General features: G+C 48.9%; 1 protein-coding gene across 4 annotated transcripts in view; it reads right to left on the bottom strand.

Annotated features, from left to right (window-relative positions):
• LOC117875004 (amine sulfotransferase-like) overlaps positions 1-22,716 on the bottom strand; it is a 95,555-nt gene that overhangs the window by 21,359 nt on the left and 51,480 nt on the right. For 3 of the 4 annotated variants that reach the window (XM_034765815.1, XM_034765813.1, XM_034765814.1), the window contains one exon: positions 872-1,045. In XM_034765815.1, coding sequence (XP_034621706.1) covers positions 872-1,013 — 142 coding nt within the window. In that variant the 5' untranslated portion in view covers positions 1,014-1,045. Of the gene's footprint in view, positions 1-871; positions 1,046-22,158; positions 22,254-22,716 lie in introns of those variants that run through there. The other variant, XM_034765816.1, reaches the window with a different exon arrangement.

Raw genomic sequence — 22,716 nt, 5'->3', positions numbered from 1 at the left:
TTTCTGTGCATGTTACATGACATCTCAGCGATACAAGGAATTCTCTATTCGGAAGGTCCAAGGGTTCTTTAGTGACCAGAATTGGTCAGTGTCAAAAGCTGTGTTACAATGTTTAGTATACAATGAGGTAAAGAGTCCTTCTCTCTGAGCTTGTCACAGAGGAGTTGGTTCTGCTATATTATAACTTCAGCTGCAAGTAATTCTCAAACCTCATAGGCTGGAAGAGGTGCTATTCTTGTTTTAAGAAAATATATCACTGCGAAGTCTGAGAACAAAAATGCTGATCACCTGAGTACATGTAGTTGGTAGTTCTGCTTGAATAGTCTGTGACAGGACTGGGATCGATCTGGAGGGGCAGGGGTGTTTAGAAGATTGTCCTTTATTTTTTGGAAATAGAGATGGCTGTCTCGGTGGAGTCTGAGGTTTTGTATTTGTGTCCAAATTAATTAGTCTGAGCATTCACACCACCGTCCCATTCCATGAACTTATTATTTCCAAAATATTGCTGACATACATGTTTACACAAAGGTGAATAAAACTAGTTGTCTACTACGGAAACAAATAGATGTGGTTTATTATAATACATATTTTTGAATAGCTTTTGGCTATATTTGCCCAGGTCCACTATACTTTGCAGATTACCTTTAAAGCTTTAACCTTCTGCCATTGCTTAAACATAGGGATGAAACTGAGATAATGTCTCCAATAAAATGTTGGCAGGTAAAAGATTTTAAACTGCTACCACCAAAAATAGGTCATAATGATGCTCAATTCGCACGGTGGGGAGGGGGGAGGAAGGGGAGGGTCAATTAAGGTTTCAGACAAAAGTCAGATATGATTTTCCTAAAGGAAATCAAGCAATCAGTCTTACCTGATTTTGGATAAGTAACAATAAATACATCACTGTCTCTGATTTCAAAATCCTCCAGTGAATCTATGTATTCAGGTGTAACAAGGTCTGGTTGGAAATAAAATCCTTTATGTTTGAACACAAATTCTTCTGATGGCTCCATTGTTAACTCAGTTTCACTCCAATGTCAAGAATCTGCAGGTTAGAAAACATAATTTTATATAATTTAGGACAAAAATTTCAGTACAATATAAACAAAACAGATCCCTTTTTGATACCAAAATGTATATTAACAAAAACAGCAAACTGAATGACAGTACAGAAATGGCACTTTTAGGGACTGGCATGAGAACAGAATATCTTTTGCAGCTAAAAGTGCTGTGTAATACATTGTCTTTGAGTTATTTACTTGTACAAGTGTCTGGTATTGTTAGGCACCAATATTGCTTTAACGAATTATCTAACTTCACAGAATCCATGTAAATGGGCACTTAAGATCAGAGCTACTCAAGGAGCTCACCACAAAGTCCAGTGCTTTCTATGAGCTATGACTTAGTCCTTGTGCACAACCAGAGTAATGAGGTTGCATTCCAATTAATTTTGTGGCTGGTATTTTGTTGACCCCATCATATTATTTCTGATTCTCTCTCTCCTATTTCCCTGTTTAATATATTTCTCCCAGTCCCTCTTGTCTAGTAACGTATGTTCAGCAAAATAGGAGGGAGGGAGAGGAAGTTTATGTTCTCTCAAGAGTTTTTTTTTATAATTTTATTTTTGGCCACTATATTTTATAAGGTTCTTCACCTGTAAATCAGTGACTCATGCCATATATGAGCCAGTGGAGCACATTGGCTGCATCCTTCCAACAGAGAGTAGAGAGACAATGAAATGGGAGTAAAATAACCTTCTAGAGGATTTCACCTCATATGTCTGGTACAGTATTTGAGTTGGAACAGGTTTTAGGAAATCTCCATGTAGTTTACCAGATTAAGTGAATTGACACCCAGGTCTCTCTCTTTAAGGCTTTCCAATAATAGATGTCTTTTTTTGTGGTATACAACTAACAAAGAAGAGTAAGTATGTGGGGGGAAAAAAGCCCTTGTTAGTGTCACTAGACAACATACAAGGCTCAATATGAATAATTGCACATGCGAGTTCAGTGACATGACTTAGGCCTGGCCTACATGACAGAGTTAGGCTCCACGTAAGGCGGCTTATGCAGAAGCCCTGACATCCGAAGTTCCCGGGGGGTGCTCGACCCCAACTCCATCGCTTCCCCCAAACCCTCGCCCTTCCTCTGCCCCCACCCCACCTCTACTCCTCCCCCAGTGCCTGCTGCATTCCACTGAACAGCTGATCCACAGCAGGCGGGAGGGCTGATTGGGGCTGCCGGTGGGTGCTGAGCACCTGATATATTTTTTTTCTCCAACCCCAGAGCACCCACAGAGTTGGCGCCTATGAGCTTATGTCAAACTAATTATGTCAGTGTACAGACTACAGCCTTGCTCCCACCAGTGTAAGGGTATGTCTACACTACGAAATTAGGTCGAATTTATAGAAGTCAGTTGTGTAGAAAACATTTTTATACAGTCGATTGTGTGTGTCCCCACATAAAATGCTCTAAGTGCATTAAGACGGTGGACTGCGTCCACAGTACCAAGGCTAGCGTCGACTTCCGGAGCGTTGCACTGTGGGTAGCTATCCCACAGTTCCCGCAGTCTCCGCCACCCATTGGTATTCTGGGTTGAGATCCCAATGCCTGATGAGGCAAAAACATGTCATTATGCCCCTCCCCCCAACCCCCCACTCCGTGAAAGCCAATCGTTTCGCGCCTTTTTTCCTGGGTTACCTGTCCAGACGACATACCACGGCAAGCATGAAGCCCACTCAGCTCAGCTCACCGTCACCATATGTCATCTGGGTGCCGGCAGACGTGGTACTGCATTGCTACACAGCAGCAGCTAATTGCCTTTTGGCAGTAGATGGTGTATTACGACTGGTATCCGTCATCGTCGTACTCCTCAGTGAGTTCGGTCAGAGGCGCCTGGGCAGACATGTTTTGTCTCTTGAAGACTCAGTCCTGCCAGCAGTCCTATTGCACCGTCTTGACGATGACGGCTAACAGTCGCAATGCAGCATTTTCTGCCAAGCACCCAGAAGATGCCGATGGCTATCAGTCATGCTGTACCATCTGCTGCCAGCCTAAGAGGTAAAAGATAGATGGACCAGATTTCTTCTGTATTCATTTGCTTCCCCCTCCTTCCATGAAATCAACGGCCTGCTAAACCCAGGGTTTTGAGTTCAATCTTTGGGGGGGCCATTCTGTGTGACAGTTGTTTGTGTTTGTGTATGTGTTTGTGTTTCTCCCTGATGCACAGGTACCTTTGTTGATTTTAATTCCCTGTAAGCCATGTCATCACTCGTCAGTCGCCCCTCCCTCCCTTTCGTGGCTTTTTTGAGCCCAGACGCCATAGCACTGGGATCATGGAGCCCGCTCAGATCACCGCGGCAATTATGAGCACTATGAACACCAGGCGCATTGTCCTGGAGTATATGCAGAGCCAGAACCTGCCAAGGCAAAACCAGGCGAGGAGGCGACTGCAGCATGGCGACGAGAGTGATGAAGAAATAGACTTGGACATAGACCTCTTACAAAGTACGGGACCCAGCAATGTGCAAATCATGGTGTTAATGGGGCAGGTTCATGCCGTGGAACGCCGATTCTGGGCCTGGGAAACAAGCACAGACTGGTGGGACTGCATCGTGTTGCAGGTGTGGGACGATTCCCAGTGGCTGCGAAACTTTCGCATGCGTAAGGGCACTTTCATGGAACGTTGTGAGTTGCTTTCCCCTGCCCTGAAGCGCCAGAATACCAGGATGAGAGCAGCCCTCACAGTTGAGAAGGGAGTGGCGATAGCCCTGTGGAAGCTTGCAACGCCAGACAGCTACTGGTCAGTCGGGAATCAATTTGGAGTGGGTAAATCTACTGTGGGGGCTGCTGTGATCCCAGTAGCCAACGCAATCAAAGAGCTGCTGATATCAAGGGTAGTGACTCTGGGAAACGTGAAGGTCATAGTGGATGGCTTTGCTGCAATGGGATTCCCAAACTGTGGTGGGGCGATAGACGGAACCCATATCCCTATCTTGTCATCGGGGCACCACGGCAGCCAGTACGTAAACCGCAAGGGGTACTTTTCAATGCTGCTGCAAGCCCTGGTGGATCACAAGGGATGTTTCACTAACATCAACGTGGGATGGCCGGGAAAGGTACATGATGCTCGCATCTTCAGGCACTCTGGTCTGTTTCGAAAGCTGGAGGAAGGGACTTTTTTCCCGGACTAGAAAATAACCGTTGGGGATGTTGAAATGCCTATCGTTATCCTTGGGGACCCAGCCTACCCTTTAATGCCATGGCTCATGAAGCTGTACACAGGCAGCCTGGACAGTAGTCAGGACCTGTTCAACTACAGGCTGAGAAAGTGCAGAATGATGGTTGAATGCGCATTTGGACGTTTAAACGCGCGCTGGAGCAGTTTACTGACACGGATAGACCTCAGCCAAACCAATATCCCCATTGTTATTGCTGCTTGCTGTGCACTCCACAATATCTGTGAGAGTAAGGGGGAGACATTTATGGCGAGGTGGGAGGTTGAGGCAAATCGCCTGGCCGCTGATTACGAGCAGCCAGACACCAGGGCGGTTAGAAGAGCACAGCAGGGCGCGATGCGCATCAGAGAAGCTTTGAAAACCAGTTTCATGACTGGCCAGGCTACGGTGTGAAACTTCTGTTTGTTTCTCCTTGATGAATCCCCCCTCCCCACCCGGGTCACTCTACTTCCCTGTAAGCTAACCACCCTCCCCTCCACCCTTCGAGCACCGCTTGCAGAGGCAATAAAGTCATTGTTACATCACATTCATGCATTCTTTATTAATTCATCACACAAATAGGGGGATAACTGCCAAGGTAGCCCAGGAGGGATGGGAGAGGAGGGAAGGACAAGGACACACTGCACTTTAAAACTTTAAAACTTTAACACTTATTGAAGGCCAGCCTTCTGATGCTCGGGCAATCATCTGGGGTGGAGTGACTGGGTGGCCAGAGGCCCCCCCACTGCGTTCTTGGGCATCTGGGTGAGGAGGCTGCGGAACTTGGGGAGGAGGGCTGTTGGTTACACAGGGGCTGTAGTGGCGGTCTCTGCTCCTGCTGCCTTTCCTGCAGCTCAACCATACACTGGAGCATATCAGTTTGATGCTCCAGCAGCCGGAGCATCGACTCTTGCCTTCTTTCAGCAAGCTGATGCCACCTATCCTCTTCAGCCCGCCACTTGCTCTCTTCAGCCCACGATTCAGCCCGCCACCTCTCCTCTCGTTCCTATTGTGCTTTTCTGCACTCTGACATTGTCTGCCTCCACGCATTCTGCTGTGCTCTGTCAGCATGGGAGGACATCCGGAGCTCCGAGAACATATCGTCCCGAGTCCACCATTTTCTCCTTCTAATCTTCACTAGCCTCTGCGAAGGAGAAACATTTTCAGCTGGTGGAGGAAAAGGGAGAGGTGGTTAAAAAGACACATTTTAGAGAACAATGGCTTTTTTAACCTTCATAACATGTGGGAATGGTTTCAAACAGCAGCGCCCTCATTTCCCATACCAAGCACCCGTTGGGTTAGCCATTTAAAATAGGTTTGCAATGTAAAAGGAGGGGCTGCACAAACCCAACTAACCCCTCTCCCCCCTCCCACACCCAATTCTCTGGGATGATCACTTCACCCCTCCTCCCCACCATGTGGCTAACAGCGGGGAATATTTCTGTTCAGCCGAGCAGGAACGGGCACCTCTGAATGTCCCCTTAATAAGATCACCCCATTTCAACCAGGTGACCGTGAATGATATCACTCTCCTTAGGATAACAAAGAGAGATAAGAAATGGATGTTGTCCGCATGCCAGCAAACACCAGGACCATACTTTGGTCATGCTTTGTTATGCAATGATTCCAGACTATGTGCTACTGGCCTGGCGTGCTAAAGTGTCCTACCATGGTGGACGGGATAAGGCAGCCCTCCCCAGAAACCTTTTGCAAAGGCTTTGGGAGTACATGAAGGAGAGCTTTCTGGAGATGTCGCTGGAGGATTTCCGCTACATCCCTATACACGTTAACAGACTTTTCTAGTAGCTGTACTGGTCGTGATTGCCAGGGCAAATTAATCATTAATCATTAAACACGCTTGCTTTTAAACCATGTGTAATATTTACAAAGGAACACTCACCAGAGGTTCCTTGTGTGCCCTCAGGGTCTGGGAGCACGCCTTGGGTGAGTTCGGGGGTTACTGGTTCCAGGTCCAGGGTGACAAACATATCCTGGCTGTTGGGGAAACCGGTTTCTCTGCTTCCTTGCTGTGAGTTATCTTCATTGTCTTCATCATCATCATCATCTTCCTCGTCCCCCAAACCTGCTTCCGTGTTGCGTGATTCTCCATTGATGGAGTCAAAGCACAGGGTTGGGGTAGTGGTGGCTGCACCCCCTAGCATGGCATGCAGCTCCGCGTAGAAGCAGCATGTCTGCGGCTCTGCCCCGGACCTTCCGTTTGCCTCTCTGGCTTTGTGGTAGGCTTGCCTTAGCTCCTTAATTTTCACGCGGCACTGCTGTGCGTCCCCGTTATGGCCTCTGTCCTTCATGCCCTTTGAGACTTTTTCTAATGTTTTGGCATTTCATTTACTGCAACGGAGTTCAGCTAGCACTGATTCGTCTCCCCACATGGTGAGCAAATCCCGTACCTCCCATTCGGTCCATGCTGGAGCTCTTTTGTGATCCTGGGACACCATCAGGGTTACCTGTGCTGATGAGCTCTGCATGGTCATCACCTGGGATCTCCACTCTGGGCAAACAGGAAATGAAATTCAAAAGTTCGCGGGGCTTTTCCTGTCTACCTGGTCAGTGCATCTGAGTTGAGAGTGCTGTCCAGAGCAGTCACAATGAAGCACTCTGGGATAGTTCCTGGAGGCCAATACCGTTGAATTCCATCCACACTACCCCAAATCCGACCCAGAAAGGCCGATTTCAGCACTAATCCCCTCATCAGAGGTGGAGTAAAGAAATCAATTTAAAGGGCCCTTTAAGTAGAAAAAAAGGGCTTCGTCGTGTGAACGTGTCCAGGCTTAATTTGATTTAACGCTGCTAAATTCGACCTAAAATCGTAGTGTAGACTAGGCCTAAGTACCCTACTACACTGACCTAATAACTCCACCTCCATAAGAGGCATCGGGCTTATGTTGGTGTAGTTAGGGCGATGCAGAGTCTATGTAGCAATGTGTTACTTACATCCGCTTCTGGCTGTTATTCTTGTCAATTTCACAGCTTTGACAAGAAAGGCTGGTAGGCTCCTTGCTGTAAATCCAACGCCCCGCTCACAGCTTAGCCTTTCACCCCACGGCAGGTGTGGGGCTCCAGCTGGAGCCCAGCTGTCGCCTGGGCTTCCTGCTCTGAACCGGGCTGCTGCCCAGGTTCCCCACTCTCCACACTGAGCCAGGCTGCCACTCGGGCTCCTGACTTCCTGTTCCCAGCCAGGCTGCCACCAGGGCTCCCCGCTAGGAGACCAGCTGCCCCCTGGCTCCCACCTCCCAACCAGGCTGCCACCTGGGCTCCTGACTCTCCACTGGGAGCCCAGCTGCTGTCTGGCCCCTCGGTTCCCTGCTCCCAACTCCCTGTTCCCCAGATGGCAGCCAGCGAGGAGCAAGGACTCTAGGCAGCAGCTGGGCTCGGAGCAGGGAGCTGGGAGCCCGGCAAGCAGCTGGCCTCAGAGTGGGGATCTGGGAACCAGAGTGGCAGACGGGTTCCCAGCAGGGAGCTCCCTCTGGAGCTGAAAGCCCAGTGCTCTCAGACCTCCACACTGCCCCTCTTAATTTACTGCAAGCACTCCTGGTAAGGACGTGCCCCACGGACAGAAGGAGGGTAGCTTGGACATAAAAAAACACAGCAATTACTGCAGTGGCTGTATACCAACGTAAGTTTGTAGTGTAGTCATGCCATTAGTTGTTACCAAGCAGGAGGTGCAGTCACTGGCCAGGAGATGACAGTCCTGCTCACAATCTCTCTCATCCAGCTGTTTCAGCTTTAAGGAGCAACAAGTTGAACAACACAGGGTGTTTTATACATTTGCTGTTGGATGGAGTGACCTTTTTCTTCTCAAAGCTGATGCAGCCCAATCAGAAAGTGACCTGTACTCAGGGGTGAAAGTAACTTAAGGGACTTACTGGTACACAGGGCCAGGGTCCTGAGCAGGGGCAGGGCCTCAACCAGAAGGGATGGGGCCTCAGGGGGAAGGGGCATGGCCTTTAAATCCATGTGCCCTTTAAATCGCTGCCACTACCCCAGGGCTCCGGCAGCCTACTTAAAGGGCCAGAGACTCAGGCCACTGCCAGGAGCCCAGGGACCTTATAAATTGCTGGTCTGGGGAAGCTTTACGGCTCTTGCCAGTAAGCCGTACTGGACTGTACCGGCCTACTTTCACCTCTCCCTGTACTTCTGGCAGAGTTGAAATGTCCAACCAGGAGATGAGTCCTGTCCCTTCCCATCATCCAATGAGAAAACAAGGCATCTCCTGTATGATTTTTGTGACATTATTAATATGAACTGGGACCATAAAGATCATTTTTGCAGACACTCAGAGGTAGGCTCTTACTTGCAGCCAGGACGGCGCAAAGGGGTTAGGGTGGGAAACTAGTGTCAGGGACACTCACCTGAACTCGGCAGCAGTCCCTGTCGGAGGAGGCGTCTGATCCAGCTCAAATAAGAGTCAATCGTCCTGCAGTGTCGCCGGTGAAGGAGTTAAGGTAGAAGGTCTAAGAGTGGCGTGCTGGTGTGTGTGAGTCCCAGAGAAAGTGTATACCTATTCCCCCCTACGCAAAGGAGATTTGGGGTTGGTGGTGGTGGTGAGGCAGCTCGTGGCTAGTGAGCCGTTGTGTCCGCTGGGGCAGGCTACGAAGGCCAGCAGCAGAGAAACAGATTGAAGGCACCAATGCACAGAGGGGAGCCTCCGTGCTGGCACTCTGGGCTCAATCTGGCTGTGGAGTCCCCATAACGGTGCGTGCACCGCAGGGTCATAGATTGGAGACGATCCGCTATAGCAGAATTGGGTTCTGGCCCTTTGCTTGGTAAGAGACCAGGAGGGGTGGGCTGCCGGACAGAGAATGCTGAATTAGCTACCCAGGGCTCCATGTTCCGTGGACAGACGGTCTTAGAAGGGACCACTAGCTGGTTGGGAAAGCGCATCCTGCAGGACCAGGTGAATTGGTCCAGTGCAAGAGCCGCAACAAGGGGGGGCGCCTAAGTGCCACTAAAGTAGAGAGGCACAGTTTGAGGGGACAGGCACTCCTGATTTCCCTCAGATTTCCCCACAGGATAGAAGGCAGGAAACAGCTTTCTCCGGCGTACATTCCAACCGCAGGTGACTTATTCCTGGTGGGGAGGGAAGTGTATCCCTGGGCTGTAATACTATAATACAGTAGAACTTGATCACATAGTAAACATTAAGATGTATGCGTGGACAAGTTGTCTGGGAGCGGGTAGGTCTCCCAGTAGTGAGTTGGAGTCACCAATAAAGATGGCTATCCGAGCTGTAACAAAGGGTAGCAATCCCTGGAAGGATGGAGTGTTTCAAGGCAGGGAGGCCTGGAGCTCCTTCCAAACCCTATGGGCGGGTTTCACACAAGGTCCACCTATGCCATCCCACAGGGAACGTAAACAAGCACCGCTGTTCAGCCTCCTCTCCGTCGCGGAGGAATTAAATGTAACCCTTCTGCCCATCTAAGTTGGCAGCAACAAGGGCCGGGTTCTGTATTTAGGGGTTCCGTTCCAATAACGCAATGCAAAACCGGCTCGAGCCCCCACCCAGTGACCTGGGACAATTACATACCACCCCCTGGGTGCCTCTTAGAGGCAATACTTCCCCTCTCGCAAGCATGGAGTCTGAGTGTAACAGAAAATGTTTAATAACATGAGGTAAACAACATCAGCATTAAATTGGAAAAACACCACAAACAGGATTCATAACACAAACCATGAGCAAAAAACCCACCCCAGCAAATTGGGCTGTGTCCTTTCCTGTTGGTTCTTGAATCCAGCAACCCAAAAATCACCCAGAGTCCCCAAAGTCCAACACCCCCAAAGTCTCTTGGGTCCAGCAACCACCCAAAGTCCCAAAAGTCCAACAGACCCCAAAGTCTCTGTCCCTGGTCAGTGCAGCCCCAGAGTAAAAGGGGGTGTGTGTGTGACGTTATTGATATAATCTGGGACCATATAGATCATTGTTGCAACCAAGGTCCTGTAGTGGCACGCAAATCTTGTATAAAGGGGGTCAAATGGGGTGTCTAAGACAAGGTTATGGTTTACTGGTTATGATTATGCTGTCTATATGTGTGTATCAATTTTGTAGTTGAAGTTATAAATATTGGCCCTATACTGTCTGTATTTCAAACTTATGCTATGCTGCTGGGTGACATCCAAGACAAACTGGTGTTAGCTCTGCCTAGCCTGCTTGATGGCCCATTAAGGACCATCAGCTATACAATGGACCCATTGAGAGAAGGCAAATATGCCTTGAGACTCAGCAAAGTATGCACGAACTTGCCCATGTGACTCCAGACTCCATTTTGCTGTAATTTTCCACAGTAAGAACAAAGAGGTGTTCTTACACCTGAAAAAGACTATATAAGGTTGATGCCTCATCTCCATCTTGTCTTCAGTCCTGCTTCATACCTCTGGAGGAACTTTGCTACAAGCTGAAGCTTTGAACAAAGGACTGAGGACCCATCCCAGCGGGGGATGTACTCCAGAGACTTGATTTGAACCTGCAGTTTATTCCATTGCTGCTGCAAGCCTGAACCAAGAACTTTGCCATTACTGTATGTAATTGATTCCATTTAACCAATTCTAACTCTCATCTCCATCTTTTTCCTTTTATGAATAAACCTTTAGATTTTAGATCTAAAGATTGGCAACAGCGTGATTTGTGGGTAAGATCTGATTTGTATATTGACCTGGGTCTGGGGTTTGGTCCTTTGGGATCAGGAGAACCTTTTTCTTTTATTGGGGTATTGGTTTTCATAACCATTTGTCCCCATAACGAGTGGCACTGGTGGTAATACTGGGAAACTGGAGTGTCTAAGGAGATTGCTTGTGAGACTTGTGGTTAGCCAGTGGGGTGAGACCGAAGTCCTCTAAGGCCTGGTCTACACTACGACTTTAATTCGGATTTATCAGCTTTAATTCGAATTAACCCTGTAACCGTCCACACAACGACGCCATTTAATTCGCTGTAAAGGGCCCTTTAAATCGATTTCTGTACTCCACCCCAACGAGCGGAGTAGCGCCAAAATCGATTTTAGCAATTCGAATTAGGGTTAGTGTGGCCACAATTCGATGGTATTGGCCTCCGGGAGCTATCCCACAGTGCATCATTGTGACCGCTCTGGACAGCAATCCGAACTCGGATGCACTGGCCAGGTAGACAGGAAAAGCCCCGCGAACATTTGAACTTCATTTCCTGTTTGCCCAGCGTGGAGAGCACAGGTGACCACAGATACCTCATCAGCACAGGTAACCATGCAGGCTGATAATCGAAAAAGAGCACCAGCATGGACCGTGAGGGAGGTACTGGATCTGATCGCTGTATGGGGAGAGGATTCAGTGCTTGCAGAACTTCGTTCTAAAAGATGAAATGCAAAAACTTTTGAAAAAATTTCCAAGGGCATGATGGAGAGAGGCCACAATAGGGACTCTGAGCAGTGCCACGTGAAGGTCAAGGAGCTCAGACAAGCCTATCAAAAAACAAAGGAGGCAAACGGTCGCTCCGGGTCAGAGCCACGGACATGCCGCTACTACGCCGAGCTGCATGCAATTCTAGGGGGGGCTGCCACCACTACCCCACCTTTGTTCATGGATTCTGGGTCGGGGATAGTCTCGACGCCTGAGGATTCTGCCGAGGGGGTAGAGGAGGAGGAGGAGGAGGAGGAGGATGAGCTTGCAGAGAGCACACAGCACTCCCTTCTCCCCAACAGCCAGGATCTTTTTCTCACCCTGACTGAAGTACCCTCCCAACCCTCCCAAGCCAGTACCCAAGACTCTGACCCCATGGAAGGGACCTCAGGTGAGTTTACCTTTTAAAATATAAAACTTGTTTTAAAAGCAAACGGTTTTTAATGATTACTTTGCCTGACTTTGCATTCGCGGTCAGTTCAGCTACTGGAAAAGTCTGTAGCTACTGGAAAAGTCTGTTAACGTGTATGGGGATGGAGCGGAAATCCTCCAGGGACATCTCAATGAAGCTCTCCTGGAGGTACTCCGAAAGCCTTGCCAGAAGGTTTCTGGGCAGTGCATCTTTATTCCCTCCTCCATGGTAGGACACTTGACCACGCCATGCTTGCAGCAAGTAATCTGGTATCATTGCCTGACAAAGCCTGGCAGCGTATGGTCCCGGTGTTTGCTGGCATTCAAGCAACATCCGTTCTTTATCTTGTTGTGTAATCCTCAGGAGAGTGATATCACTCCTGGTAACCTGGTTGAAATACGGGAACTTAATTAAGGGGACAGAGGTGGCCGTTCCTACTGGGCTGTTTGCCTGTGGCGGAAAATAAATCCTTCCCTGCAGTTAGCCAAGCGCAGATGGGAAATTGGCCCTGAGTTTTTCGCGTTTGGCTAGCAGGGATCTTCCCTGTTACCAGCCACGCGGTGGGGGGAGGGTACCGTGATCATCCCAGAGAATTCATGGAGAGGGGGGGGGGGTCGGCGGCGGGGGGGGGGGTAGTTTGGTGCCTGCAGGGATCTTCCTGCAGGGTTAGTTTGTTTTCTGGTGCTGCTGAATGTTAACAGAAAAACCGCAGCACTCTACTTGCCTGAAGGGGCCCAGACAAGCACCACCACACCCCCCCCCCCCCCAACTGGCTGAGATTGGCCAGGCTTCTGCAGCACTCTACAAGCTATGCTTGGTATGTTGGAAAGCACGGACGGCGCTGAAGCTTACCATGGCCGCATGCAAGCCGAATTCTGTTGCTGGAACGTGAACCTCTGTTGCCCAGACCTGTGATTGATCTCTAGCAGCAAAGTCACAGGCACTCAGCATTAAGAGGCAAAATGCGACCTTGCACAGAAATCACATGTGCTATGTAATGTGAACAGTGTTGGTCACCGTGAAAGAGTATAAGCATTGTTCTGCAAAATGTAGCTTTTAAAACAATTCTCTCTTTTTTCCCCTCCCTACAGCAGCTGCAAATTCCTCAAGCCTCCCTCCTCCATCCCGAAGGTTATCACAGATAAGGCGTCGTAAGAAGAAGACGCGGGAGGACATGTTTTCTGAAATTATGCAATCCAGCAGGAGTGACAGAGCTCATCTGAATGAGTGGAAGGAAACAGTTTCAAAGTATAGGAAAGAAGTCAGTGAACGTGAGGACAGGAGGGACCAACGTGAGGAGAGGAGGGACCAACGTGAGGAGAGGAGAGACAATCGAGATGAGAGATGGCGGCAGGAAGATCAGAGGATGAAGGATGCAACGCTGGGGCTGCTCCGGCGTCTGGTGGAGGTTCAGGAACGGCTGCTGGAAAACAGACTGCCGCTTCAGCCCCTGTTCCACCCTCCCCCCTCCCCATGTTCCGTATCCTCCTCACCCAGACGTGTAAGAACGCGGGGGGGGGAGGCTCCGTACACCTTCCCATTCCACCCCAGTAGACAGCCCAAGCAAAAGGCTGTCATTTTTTTAACCTTTTCTTTGTGGCTTTTTCCTTCCCAGCAATCCTCCTCCCAAATACCACCCGGGTTCCCTCCCTCTTTTTCTAATCTATTAATAAAGAATAAATGATTTTTAAATGATAGTGACTTTATTTGGTTTGAAAGAAAGCTGGGGGAAGGGGCAGGGTGGGTTCCTTACAGAAAATCAGTCAGTAAAGGGGGAGGGTATTCATGAAGGAGAAACAAACAGATATTTCACACGGTAGCCTGGCCAGCCATGAAACTGGTTTTCAAAGCTTCTCTGATGCACAGCGCTTCATGGTGTGATCTTCTAATCGCCCTGGTGTCTGGCTGCGCGTAATCAGCAGCCAGGCGATTTGCCTCAGCCTCCCACCCCGCCATAAAGGTCTCCCCCTTACTTTCACAGAGATTGTGGAGCACACAGCAAGCAGAAATAACAATGGGGAGATTTCTTTGGCTGAGGTCAGAGCGAGTCAATAATGAACGCCAGCGGCCTTTTAAACGGCCAAATGCACATTCTACCACCATTCTGCACTTGCTTAGCCTGTAGTTAAACAGCTCCTGACTCCTGTCCAGGCTGCCTGTGTATGGCTTCATAAGCCATGGCATTAAGGGGTAGGCTGGGTCCCCAAGAATAACTATGGGCATTTCAACATCCCCAACGGTTATTTTCTGGTCCGGAAAGTAAGTCCCTTGCTGCAGCCCTTTAAACAGAGTAGTGTTCCTGAAGACGCGAGCGTCATGAACCCTTTCCGCCCAGCCCGCGTTGATGTTGGTGAAACGTCCCTTGTGATCCACAAGTGCTTGCAGCACCATTGAAAAGTACCCCTTGCGGTTTATGTACTCGGTGGCTTGGTGCTCCGGTGCCAAGATAGGGATATGGGTTCCGTCTATTGCCCCACCACAGTTAGGGAATCCCATTGCAGCAAAACCATCCACTATAGCCTGCACATTTCCCAGAGTCACTAACTTTCGTAGCAGCACCTGAGTGATTGCTTTGGCTACTTGCATCACAGCAGCCCCCACAGTAGATTTGCCCACTCCAGATTGATTCCCGACTGACCGGTAGCTGTCTGGCGTTGCAAGCTTCCACAGGGCTATCGCCACGCGCTTCTCAACTGTGAGGGCTGCTCTCATCTTGGTATTCTGGCGTTTCAGGGCAGGGGACAGCAAGTCACAAAGTTCCATGAAAGTGCCCTTACGCATGCGAAAGTTCCGCAGCCACTGGGAATCGTCCCAGACCTGCAACACTATGCGGTCCCACCAGTCTGTGCTTGTCTCCCGGGCCCAGAATCGGCGTTCCATGGATAGAATCTGCCCCATTAACAACATGATCTCCAAAGCACCGGGGCCTGTGGTTTCACTGAATTCTGTATCCGTGTCTGTGTCCATGTCCTCATCATGCTGCCGCCGCCGCTGCCTCCTCTCCTCGTTTTTCTGGTCCTGGCTGAGCATAAACTCCACGAGAACGCGCGAGGTGTTTGCAATATTCATGAGTGCTGTCTTGACCTCAGCGGGCTCCATGCTTGCCGTGGTATGGAGTCTGCAGTGTTCACCCACCCAGGAAAAAGGGCGCGAAAATGGTTGTCTGCCGTCCGTTGCTTTCATGCAGGGAGGGAGGGAGGGAGGAAGTGAGACTGTACCCAGAACCACCTGCGACGATGTTTTTTGTCCCATCAGGCACTGGGATCTTAACCCACAATCCCAATGGGCGCGGGAGACTGCGGGAACTATGGGATAGCTATGGATTTGCTACCCACAGTGCAACGGTGCAGAAATCGACGCTAGCCCCGGTACTTGGACGCACACCACCGAATTACTGTGCTAGTGTGGCCGCACTCATTTCGACTTTATACAACCTGTTTCTCAAATCCGAATTATCTAAATTCGGATTAATCCCGTAGTGTAGACATACCCTTAGTCTGGCTGGTTTGGTTTGCCTTAGAGGTGGAAAAAACNATTACTGTATGTAATTGATTCCATTTAACCAATTCTAACTCTCATCTCTATCTTTTTCCTTTTATGAATAAACCTTTAGATTTTAGATTCTAAAGGATTGGCAACAGCATGATTTGTGGGTAAGATCTGATTTGTATATTGACCTGGGTCTGGGGCTTGGTCCTTTGGGATCAGGAGAACCTTTTTCTTTTATTGGGGTATTGGTTTTCATAACCATTTGTCCCCATAACGAGTGGCACTGGTGGTAATACTGGGAAACTGGAGTGTCTAAAGAGATTGCTTGTGAGACTTGCGGTTAGCCAGTGGGGTGAGACCGAAGTCCTCTTAGTCTGGCTGGTTTGGTTTGCCTTAGAGGTGGAAAAAACCCCAGCCTTGGGCTGTAACTGCCCTATTTGAGCAATTTGTCCTGAGTTGGCACTCTCAGTTGGGTTCCGCCAGAACTGCATTGTCACAGGGGGGCACACAGGGTGTTAAGGGGCACCTTACGTGATCCGAGGCCGGCTGGCCATCTCTCCGTGGGGTTCCGCCACAGCCTTCACCACAAGTCAGTCCACTTCCTGCCATCCCACAAGCTGCTCCGCTCCGCTCACCAACCTGTTAGCCGCTCCAGCCATCCCCGCAAACAGCTCCGCTCGCCGTTCCTTGGGCCGCTCCAACCAGCCCCACAAGGCTCCGCGCCACTCCTCCAGTCATCCCCACAAATTGCTCCGCCAGCTGCTTAGCAATATAGCTTTGGGCTCCCCCACTAGTTAACACAGCACTCAGTGATCTCAGCTCTTAATAACTTTAGCTCTCGTGATTTTAGCTCTTTTGTGATTTCAGCTCATAGGGGAGCCCCAGTGCTAGTGCACCATTGGCCCAAAGTGAATTAACTAGACTAGTTAGCTCTGACATTCAACGGTGAAGAGAGGAGGTAGTGTAATTGGTGTTTCAAATCCTCATTCCGGGGGGGGGGGGAGAGGGGAGCATACCATCAGATACAAATACCTATCCCCATCCTCTCTCCATTCACTGGGTTTTGTAACCCATGCCCCTTGTCAAGCAAGTGCTACTTAGGTAATGGTGAAGGATCACTCAGTCCTTCTGTCATCCAACAGTTCCACTGGCCTTGATTTACAGAATCAGGGTAACAAAACTTTATTCTTCCTGCCCCAATAACAGAGAAAACTGGGGATCCCACACCAGCCAAAGTAACCACTTTGAGTTGCTGTTGTTTCGTGCCAGGCGAGTGGGTGTGCCTATGTAAACCAGATCAGCCCCTGGAGTTCTTTTCCACACTCGCCATAATTCACCACCAGATGTCAGGGTAGAGCTCATCCTGACTCTGCTTACATAAGCAAAGCCGTGTGGGAAGAGGAACGGCGAACAGCAGAGGCCCATTCACAGGTTAAGGCAAGAGGGGCAGAACTGGGTAAGTTGTCTCTTAAGAACGAGATGCTCCAGGAACAAGTGTCAGCAGGGGCTACCCAGGTAGGAAGGCTAATGGTCCAGCTACAAGACCAAGCGAACCTGTTGGCTATGAAAGGGCAGGAAGTGGCAACCCTCTCAGTGCAGCTGGAGGAGATGCAGGCTGCGTTACGCCACTTAATTAAAACCATGCAGATGGGCCTGAGTGAGGCATCTAATCATGCTAGTTGCCAAAAGAAAGAAGAAAAGCTTAAAGCTAATTTAGCCCAGACGAGGGGAATCTTAAGGCCTATGCAGCTGGACCCACTTCCCGAGGAATCCAGCTCCTCGGAAAGTGAGAGGGAAGAAGAAGGATTAGTAGGAACAAGGCTCCACAACAAATATAGAAGCTCTGATGTTGGGATAATTCCGACAGCCCCTGCTGCAGTATCTGAACCTGCACCTGATGTGCTGTACCCAACTAAGGAGGCTGTGCCACTCGCTCCTGTCACCACTACTGTGATATCCAGGCAGGGACAGTTTGGCCAGAGCTCTGAGACCAGACAGGAGAGTAAGACCTTCTCTCCAGAACAGGCGAGGGCGATGGGGAAGTCCCTGGGCAACCTCACAAGGGAAACAGCGCTCGACTGGATGGCAAGGGTAGCTGCTATGACAGATTTGGTCATGGGAGATTTGTCAGTGTTGCTGAGAGAGTGTATGCAACCAGAGGACTATGCCAGTCTTCCTCCTGAGCTCCATGCCGCTGCTGTCCCCACTTTACACTGGTGTGTTTCAATTCTTCTTTCCACATAGCAGCCTCATTGGCAGATTCTATTCAGAAAGGCAAAGGCAAACGCTATGTAGGAAGAAAGAAAGTATTGTATCTAATGGCAGGGGCGGCCACCTGTGACTGTCAGGAATTCAAAGATTCGCTAGTGCAAGGGTTAAATCCGGCACTAAGAATAGCAGTAGGGCACTTAGATCCACAGGTGCTCTCTCTTAGGGAATTAGAGTCGCGCCTGAGGGAGGGGTATGAACTCCAATGGGGAGCGTTTCCCAGTGGACCCTGAAGTAAAAAGGTAGCAGCACTGGCCAACAGTAAGGGGGAAGGCCTTAACAGCCCTATTACCAATACGCAACAAAGTAGCTACTCTACCCGGCCACAAAATCGGTATGGAAAAAAAGAATCACCTGGGACAGGCCGCCGCCAAACCTCCGATGCCAACCGGAAGGAATTTAGAAGGCTGGTGTGGAACCAACTTCTCGCATACGAGAGCAAGGCCGATATTGATGGACTCCCCACCCCTGAGCTAAATTGCAGACTAGTGGCCCACCAACAGCAGGCATTGGGTGGAGATCCGCATCCGCCACTGCTGTGACAAGCTCCCGGCTCCCATGGTGGCCCAACCTCCACCCCACTAACACTTGATGGCTGGGGCCAACCAATTGCCGCCATAAACATCTGCGGGAAGCCTGGGATTATTTTTACACAAACTATGTTGGTGGACATTGGGGCGGCAGTGTCACTATTGTGCCAGGAGCAGAACCCCTATGTGGCTTCTGTCCGGGTAGCCTTCACACAAACCGTTGAGGGCTATGCGGGGGGAGATAAAATGACTATCCTTCACAGAGCCATTAAAATGCTCTGTAGGGCCTTTCCAAACTACAGGTTCCTTTGGGAAATGTTCGGTGGGTGGTGTTGGGATTTTAGGCAGCAACCTGTTGCGCAAATTGCAGGTGGTCGTCGATCTGCCCAACCTATTGTTGCAGAAGGCAGGTTATAAAGATCAAGGGGGAATGGTAGTGCCAGCCTCCCACCGGATGGCGGCTATGAAGGCCATAGAGGGGTGTTCCTTTCCACCCTTGGAATCTGATGTGTTGGCTCTGGTACAAAAATACCCCTGTGCTTTTGCCAAACATAAGCTTCAGTGTGGTCAGATCCAAGGTGAGGCTAGTGTGCCTGGACCTAACCCACGGCCACAAAAACAGTATCGCTTCCCCGTGAAAGCAGTTCCCAGCATACGCCAGGCAATACAATCTTTAGAGGAACAGGGAGTGTTAATTGCCACTAATAGCCCCTGCAATGCCCCTATATGGCCAGTCAGAAAGGGTGATGGCTTTACATGGCGATTAACAATCGATTACAGGGAGTTAAATCGGGTGACCCCATGCTTGTCAGCTGTAGTAGCCAAATACCAAGAGATCATGGCCACTATCAACCAGGGAGCCAAATGGTTTAGTGTTATCGATCTAGCAAACGTGTTTTTTAGTATTCCGATAAGGGAGCTGATAGACATAAGTTTGCATTCACATTTGAGGATAGGCAGGTAACATTCACATGCCTTCTTCAAGGGCTACACAATAGCCCCACCCTATGTCACTGACGGGTGCACGCTATGTGTAGAGCCTTGAAGCACGACCACCAAGTGCTGAGTTATGTTGATGACATTCTAGTGGCTACGGCTATGAGGGAGGAAAATCTTACAGTAGTGGAGGAGGTCATTAGCACCATCCAGCAGACTGGCTTCCTAATAAATCCAGGAAAAATCCAACTGTCTGCCCAAATGGTGTCCTACCTCAGTATTACTCTAGGCAAGGATGGGAAATCCCCAGACAAAGTAAGGGTGGAGTTAATCACCAAATTACCAATTCCAAAAGATGTCTCAGCCTTATGGTCCTTTTTAGGGCTAACCGGCTTCTCAAGGGAATTCATTGAGTATTATGCTGGGTTAGCTAAGCCATTATATCGGCTTTTAAGGAAAGACCAGCCATGGGTATGGGGCAAGGAGGAACAGGAGGCCTTTGTCGGGTTGAACGAGCACTAGCGGCCGCACTGGCACTAGCCCACCCACAGAGGGGAGCCCTGTTCTACCTGGAACTAGCTACTACCCCTGTAAGTCTAGGTGCTGTGCTTCTGCAGTGCCAGGGTGGAGGCCTCAGACCCATAGCCTACGCATCTAAAACACTAAGTGAAGTGGAGGCGCATTTTACCCCATGTGAGCGGGAAGTCCTGGCACTGGTATGGTCTCTGGCCCACTGGGACTATTTAACTGGAACTGCCCCAGTGGTGATCAGGACATGCCATACACCAGTGAAGTATGTAATATCAGGGTGTATAAACGAGGATCGCGTGTCTTCTCCACGCTTAGCAGGATGGACCCTAAGCCTTATTAATTGGGAACTTAGTACAGAAAAGGTGCTGGGAATTCTTCCATGCGCCTTAATAGAAACAGGACAGGAACATGAATGCCCACTGCCAACTTCACAGCTGGAACTACAGTCTCCCTTCCTCTTATTGTCCACCTGGGAGGAAGCAGTGCAGGAGGCTCCAGCCATCTGGGCAGGGGACAGGAGCGCCTTTTACAATCAGGGCTGCACCGTGGCTGGATATGCGGACACTAAAGCTCACTCTGAGGAAGTCTTGCAGGGTACTGTAAAGCCTCCGTCCGTGCAGGTGGCTGAGCTGGGGAAGCTTTACGGCTCTTGCCGGTAAGCCGTACTGGACTGTACCGGCCTACTTTCACCTCTCCCTGTACTTCTGGCAGAGCTGAAATGTCCAACCAGGAGATGAGTCCTGTCCCTTCTCATCATCCAATGAGAAAACAAGGCATCTCCTGTATGATTTTTGTGACATTATTAATATGAACTGGGACCGTAAAGATCGTTTTTGTAGACACTCAGAGGTAAGCTCTTACTTACAGCCAGGACGGCGCAAAGGGGTTAGGGTGGGAAACTAGTGTCAGGGACACTCACCTGAACTCGTGGGCAGCAGTCCCTGTCAGAGGAGGCATCTGATCCAGCTCAAATAAGAGTCAATCTTCCTGCAGTGTCTCCGGTGAAGGAGTTAAGGTAGAAGGTCTCCAGTAACCACCTTGTGTGCTTGCCTGTGTGTTTGTTGGCTTTAGGCTTTATTGTTATTCCCCTCCCTTCCCTTCCTCCCTTTGCATTCTCCCTTAGGCCTTGGCTACACTTGAGAATTCACAGCGCTGCTGCGGCAGCGCTGTGAAGCACGAGTGTAGTCGCTCCGCCAGCGCTGCGAGAGCTCTCTCGCAGCGCTGCAAGTACTCCACCTCTCCGAGGGGAATAGCTTGCAGGGCTGCAAGTGAGTGTGCAGCGCTGCAGGCGCTGATTACACTGGCGCTTTACAGCACTGCACTCGCTGCGCTCGGGTGGGGGAGGGGGGCTTTCACACCCCTGAGCGTAGCAAGTTGCAGCGCTGTACAGCTCCAGTGTAGCCAAGGCCTTAGTAATTAAAGGAAAGTTTACACTTAAACAACAGTGCGGGTGGCATTCTTCCTAGGCAAACTCTGATAGATGGGTGCGGAGGGGACCTGCAAAGGATTAGTAACCTCCTGTCAATCTCTGATTCAGAGCCTTCGGGAAGAGTTTGCTTCTCAGAAGCATTACACTTGGGGTGCTTGGGTTACAGATATGTCTGTGGAAGAGAACCATGTGATAAAATAGTTGGGTCATAAGATAAAACAAACTTCATTCTACTACATAAATTAGAAAATAACACATAATGAATGATATGCTCTCACCCAGCAGAGCTGCAGTCACCTTGAAGATTCTTCCGCTTCCTGCTTTCTGAATGCAATCAGCCCCCTTGCTAATTTTATTTTATTACTTGCATTATTTTTTTCAATTTAAAAAAATGTCAGCTTCCTTTTACCCTTCAGACTGCACTACAAGCTCTACAGAAGTTTTCAGCTTGATGGACACTGCACAAGGGCTGGTCGAGGGTGGTCACTCACATGCAGGAGTACAGGAGTTATAACCTTTCTACAAAACTCATTCCAACAGTGATGTGTAGAAAGATATCAGGCCAGCCAGGTGCAACAGTTGTACTCGTACACAAACCCGTTTCTCCCTAAGCTTTTCCATCCACCTCTGCTGACACAGCAGGAACTATCAACTACCAGTTAAAAGCTTCATCATCATGCTGATATTGTAAAACAAATGATGGCTTAAATTACATTTACTTTCACCAGTCAACTCTTTCACACACACTGTTGTTGTGACTTCTTTGTTGGACAACCACACACACAAAAAGCATTTCAGGATCAGATTCCCATGCCACTCAGCTTATTGCCAAAGAACAGGGATGGTAAATATTTCCACTGCATACAGTTCACTGCGGAAGCTTATAAGATATTTAATTCATTCACAGATTTACTGATGGAGTTGTTTTTATTAATATATTATGTAATAAAATAATATTTACCTTCTCTGCTCTATTTCTGCTGCTCCAAGACTCAAACCCACACTGCTGCCTTCTACTTGAATAGACAAGACTGATATTCACTCCTAGAAACAGGAAAATACTTTCTTTACAGCTGGCGTGCAACCTGATTGGAGTTTTATGAGGGTGTGGTTTTTTTTTATTTTAATCTCTTCCAACCTTTGACCTGAAGGCTGACCACTAGTGAAAGATTACCAAACAGGGTAATTCTTAAAAATGTGAAAAGAGTTCAAAATGTCTGAATAAAAACATGGTAATATGACTCAAATTTCCAGAGTATGTCTGAATTAAATACTGTAACTCAACAGTAAACTATTCAAATGATAGTATTGTAGTTTTCACTTTCATTCCAACTTTTTCATACCAGCAGCATCATTAAAGAAGACAGATGAAATGGAAGGGGAAAAACTATTTGTGCTTTTTGTCCCTGATGAATTATGTGAAAATGATCTATCCACAATCTTATAGATTTGAAAATATGTCCACTTATTTTCAGGTAGTTTATTCATAAAAGGAGAAAATCCTTTGATATACCATATT

Source organism: Trachemys scripta, chromosome 3 (genome assembly GCF_013100865.1).
Source record: "Trachemys scripta elegans isolate TJP31775 chromosome 3, CAS_Tse_1.0, whole genome shotgun sequence".
NCBI lineage: Eukaryota > Metazoa > Chordata > Testudines > Emydidae > Trachemys > Trachemys scripta.
Note: the sequence above shows the minus strand (reverse complement) of the source record. Positions and strands in the feature narration are given on the sequence as shown.